General features: G+C 47.8%; 1 protein-coding gene across 1 annotated transcript in view; it reads left to right on the plus strand.

Annotated features, from left to right (window-relative positions):
* The window catches only part of dcst2 (DC-STAMP domain containing 2), a gene marked incomplete at both ends in the record, with an annotated part of 16,777 nt that overhangs the window by 5,419 nt on the left and 6,358 nt on the right, over window positions 1-5,000 (plus strand). Inside the window, 5 exons of the mRNA XM_080053330.1 lie at window positions 309-522; window positions 1,023-1,180; window positions 1,654-1,818; window positions 2,531-2,698; window positions 3,401-3,501. Coding sequence (XP_079909456.1) covers window positions 309-522; window positions 1,023-1,180; window positions 1,654-1,818; window positions 2,531-2,698; window positions 3,401-3,501 — 806 coding nt within the window. The remainder of the gene's footprint in view (window positions 1-308; window positions 523-1,022; window positions 1,181-1,653; window positions 1,819-2,530; window positions 2,699-3,400; window positions 3,502-5,000) is intronic.

Genomic DNA, 5,000 nt, shown 5'->3' on the forward strand with positions numbered 1-5,000 from the left:
TTAATTCTAGCGCCCCCTTTGGACAAAAGCAGTAGTTTTTTTTACCACGCCAGCTGTTGTTCCTGGGTGAGCGTATACCCATGACAAAGGCATCAAGAAAAACTATATAAAAATAGCATTCTTTTACACTGATGGTCTGGTTTGCTGTTACATGTAATTTTTATGATCATCAGAGGAAAAATGAGACTGTTTCAGAAATATTTTAAAGTTCTTCGTAGCTACTCTAACAACATTTAAAGCTGTCTCTGAGTCCCCTGTGTGTGTGTGTGTGTGTGTGTGTGTGTGTGTGTGTGTGTGTCCTCTCTCAGCCACCATAGCAGCGTTTGAGCGGATGAAAAAGGAGTTTGAGTTCAACCTGACGGCCTCTGTGACCTACGACCTCGAGGCCAACGCTAGCCGCTCGCTGCAGCAGACGGCGCAGAGCATCATGGAGGAAGTGTCTGCAGAGCTCCATCTGTTCCAGTGGCTCAACGCACCGATGGCCTACGCAGGGCTAATACTGCTGGGGCTGGCTTTCATCAGGTGGGTGGGTGGTTGGATGGATGGATAGACGGACGGACGGACGGACGGACGGACGGACGGACGGACGGACGGACAGACAGACAGACAGACAGACAGACAGACAGACAGACAGACAGACAGACAGACAGACAGACAGACAGACAGACAGATAGGCCTACGCAGGGCTACTACTGCTGGGGCTGGCTTTCATCAGGTAGACAGACAGACAGACAGACAGACAGACAGACAGACAGACAGACAGACAGACAGACAGACAGACAGACAGACAGACACACACACAAACAGACAGACAGACAGACAGACAGACAGACAGACAGACAGACAGACAGACAGACACACAGACAGACAGACATATAGGCCTACGCAGGGTTAACACTGCTGGCTCTCGCTTTCAAAAGGTGGGTGGGTGGATGGATAGATAGCTAGATGCCTGTGTGTCTGTGTGTGTGTGTGTGTGTGTGCTGACGTGTCTATGTGTGTGTGTGTGTGTGTGTGTGCAGGGCGGCGCGCTACAGACGGCGGTATCTCCGTGATCTTGGCTTCGATAACGTTTTCATCAGCGCTCAGTTTGAAGAGTTCGACCAATCGGTGACGTCGGGAGGCGGGACCTCCGTCCTGCCACTCACAGGCAGAGAGGCAAAGACCTACATCACACCACGTCAGTACTCAATAAATAAATATAAAAACACTTGCAAAAAAGAAATAACAATAATGATCAAATGTATACATTTAAAAATTAAAGCGTTTAAACATTTAAAGCTGGGGTATATGATTTGGGGAGAAAATGGCAGTTGGGATAGAGATTTGAATCCAAATACCTCAACCGCTCCACTTGTTCTCTTTGGTCCCTCCCCTATGGTCCCTCCCTGACACGCTCTACACCAACAACGTCGGTGCCAAAGTGAATGGACAGTCCCAACAGCCAATGAGAACAGAGAATCGGAGCCTCGCTCTGATTGGTCAAAGTGTACAGCTCATGTTAACTTTGACCAATCAGAAATCACATGCCCCAGCTTTAATTAAAAAAAATATAATTATAAAAATGTAATCAAAAAAGTAATAATTACAGAAGCACAAGCTTGTCACACTTATTTCCTGCCTCAATTCTTTCCGTCTTCACATGCTCTCTAGTGGCGTTCCAGCTCTCGTTCCGGGAGCAGCGTGCGGTGCTGCGGGGTTTGGTCTCCGTCCTAAAACACGCGGTGATGGGCGGGCTGCTGGTCGGCCTCGACTACCTGGTGTTCTGGATGTTAGACCAAGTCAACCACCAAGTCAAAGGGGACGTCCTGGCAAGAGGTGAGAGGATTAGGCTGTGTGTGAGTGTGTGTGTGTGTGTGTGTGTGTGTGTGTGTGTCTGTGTGTGTGTGTGTGTGTGTGTGTGTGTGTACGCCTATGTGTTACCATTAAAGTGGCTCCGAGGAACTTTTAGATTGTGTTAATTCTAGCACCCCCTTTTGGACAAAAGCGATAGAGTTTTTACCACGCCAGCTGTTGTTCCACACACACACGCACACACACACACACACACACACACACACACACACACACACACACACACACACACACACACACACACACACACACACACACACACACACACACATTTATATCTTAGTGTCTCCCTGTGTTAGCCCCGGTGAAAGTAGCGGTGCAGGTGAATGGATCGGCCTACGCGTCAGATATCTTCAGCACACACACACCCAACCCCCCCCCCCCCCCCCACACACACACCCAACCCCCCTCACCCCCCCACACACACACACACGCTTATATCTCTGCATCTCCCTGTCCTTAGCCCCGGTGAAAGTGGCTGTGCAGGTGAGCGGATCGGGCTACGCTTCACACACACACACACACACACACACACGCTTATATCTCTGCATCTCCCTGTCCTTAGCCCCGGTGAAAGTAGCTGTGCAGGTGAGCGGATCGGGCTACGCTTCACACACACACACACACACACACACACACACACACACACTTATATCTCTGTATCTCCCTGCCTTAGCCCCGGTCACAGTAGCCGTGCAGGTGAATGGATCGGGTTACGCTTCAGATATCTTCAGGGATCTGGTGTCTTCGTTCAACGTCCTCCAGGGAGGAAACATCACGGTCATCAGCAGGAAGTGTCTGGTGGAGCCGTCCCAACCCGACTACAGCCACTGCTTCACTCTGGGTAGGAGGGGTGGGGGGGGGAGGTTGGTGTGTGTGTGTGTGTGTGGGGGGGGGGGGTGTGTGTGTGTGTGTGTGTGTGTTACTACAGAGTTTTTTTTCCATTTTTCTGATAATTGTGTCATTTGTTTTATCCTTTTTTAACTAGTTTTTCGATTTCATTAATTGATTTTTATTGACCTTTCCGTTTTTCAAAGTTTTTTTAATTTTTAAATTATAATTTTTTCTCAACTTTTTTGGGGCGTGTTTCTACAACTATTTTAATATTTTTTTAAATTTTTCAACTTTTTTACAGTCTCACTATAAGCCTTAATTTTATAAACAGTTTTTTTTTCTCCAAAAAAGACAATAAAACCTCAGTAAATGAAAAAAATTAACAGCAGTTTTTTCTTTCTTCGTTTTTACAGAAAAATATCTGTTTTTCCCGAACAATCTTTTTTTTGGGGTGGAGGGGGAGTGGGAGTGAGAGGGGGAGTGGGAGGGGGAGGGAGAGGGGGAGTGGGAGGGGGAGGGGGAAGGAGAGGGGGAGGGGGAGGGGTGCAATAGGGACGAAAATTAAAGAACTTCAAAAAAATGACATGAGTCAAACAGTGTGACAGACAGACAGACAGACAGACGGACACGCAGACAGACAGACAGACAGACAGACACACAGACAGACACACAGACAGACAGACACATTTTGAACATCTAGTTTGTGGTGCAGGCTTCCTGTTGGGTCTGGCTCTGCTTGTCTCTCTGACCGGAGGATTCGCTCAGCGCTGCAGAAGAATAATCTGTGCTTCATACCACCCAGAGAGAGAGATGGTACACACACACACACACACACACGCACGCACACACACACACACACACACACACACACGCGCACACACACACACACACACACGCACGCACACACACGCACACAGACAGAGAGACACGCACGCACCATCTCATCATCTCATCTCCTCTGACACAAAGGGAGAGACACACACTGATAGAGACACACACACGCACACACACTCACACAGAGAGAGAGAGACACACACACACACACACACGCACACACACACACACACACACACACACACACACACACACTGTACACACACACAGGAGGGAGAGAGACAGACATACACACGCATGCACGCGCGCACGCAAGCACATACACACACACACACACACACACACACACACAGAGTTGTAGGTGAAGGGTCACAGAGAGAATGTGGAGAATGTTTAGAATGAGATTATGAAGCGACGAGTCTAAACCTGTAGAGTAACCCACCAACACCTGGAAATACCTGAGACCCTTCTGTGTGTGTGTGTGTGTGTGTGTGTGAGAGAGTGTGTGTGTGTGTGTGTGTGTGTGTGAGTGTGTGTGTGTGTGTGTGTGCGTGTGTGTTTGTGTCTGTGTGTGTTGTGAGAGAGTGTGTGTGTGTGTTTCTGTGTGTGTGAGTGTGCGCGCGCTTGTGCGTGTGTGTACGAGCGCGCGCGCGTGTGTGTGTGTGTGTGTCTTTTGGATTTTCTTGTCCGCTTGTTGTCAAAATCATTTTTCTCAAAATCAGTGAATATCTCCTCATGGTCCGCTACCTGTCTGTACTGTGTGTGTGTGTGTGTGCAGAAAAAAATGGTATTACGTAATACACAACCTAGGCTCTGTAAACGGGAGTGTAAACAAAAGGGGCCACTGTATAGCAACATGCCCGTTTACAGAGCCTAGGCTGTGCTCTGAGAAATTCCCTTACCAGCAACGGTATTTTAGAATATCTCTGTATAGTTTTTCATAAAACTCCTCTTCCAGTTTTCCTGAGACGGTGTGGATCCTCTGGCAGCATCTGAAGTCTTCCTGCATCCACACTATTCACACTTTACTTTAGTATTACCATGTAAACATCTGGTCAATGATCAAATTCCTTCGTGATTTTTCTCTACTTATGACATCTATTGCAGCATGTCCGTCCTGGGAGAGGGATCCCTTACTCTGTCCACTCTCCCTGAGATTTCTACATTTTTTTAATCCCGGTAAAGGGTTTTTTACTGGGAGTTTTTTCTCAGCCGAGCTAAGGGTCTAAGGGCAGATAGATAGATAGATAGATAGATAGATAGATAGATAGATAGATAGATAGATAGATAGATAGATAGATAGATAGATAGATAGATAGATAGATAGATAGATAGATGGATGGATGGATGGATGGATGGATGGATGGATGGATGGATGGATGGATGGATGGATGGATGGATGGATGGATGGATGGATGGATGGATGGAGGGACGGAGGGACGGAGGGACGGAGGGACGGACGGACGGACGGACGGACG

The sequence above is a fragment of the Ammodytes marinus genome (genome assembly GCF_949987685.1).
Source record: "Ammodytes marinus genome assembly, chromosome: 25".
NCBI classification, from domain to species: domain Eukaryota; kingdom Metazoa; phylum Chordata; class Actinopteri; order Uranoscopiformes; family Ammodytidae; genus Ammodytes; species Ammodytes marinus.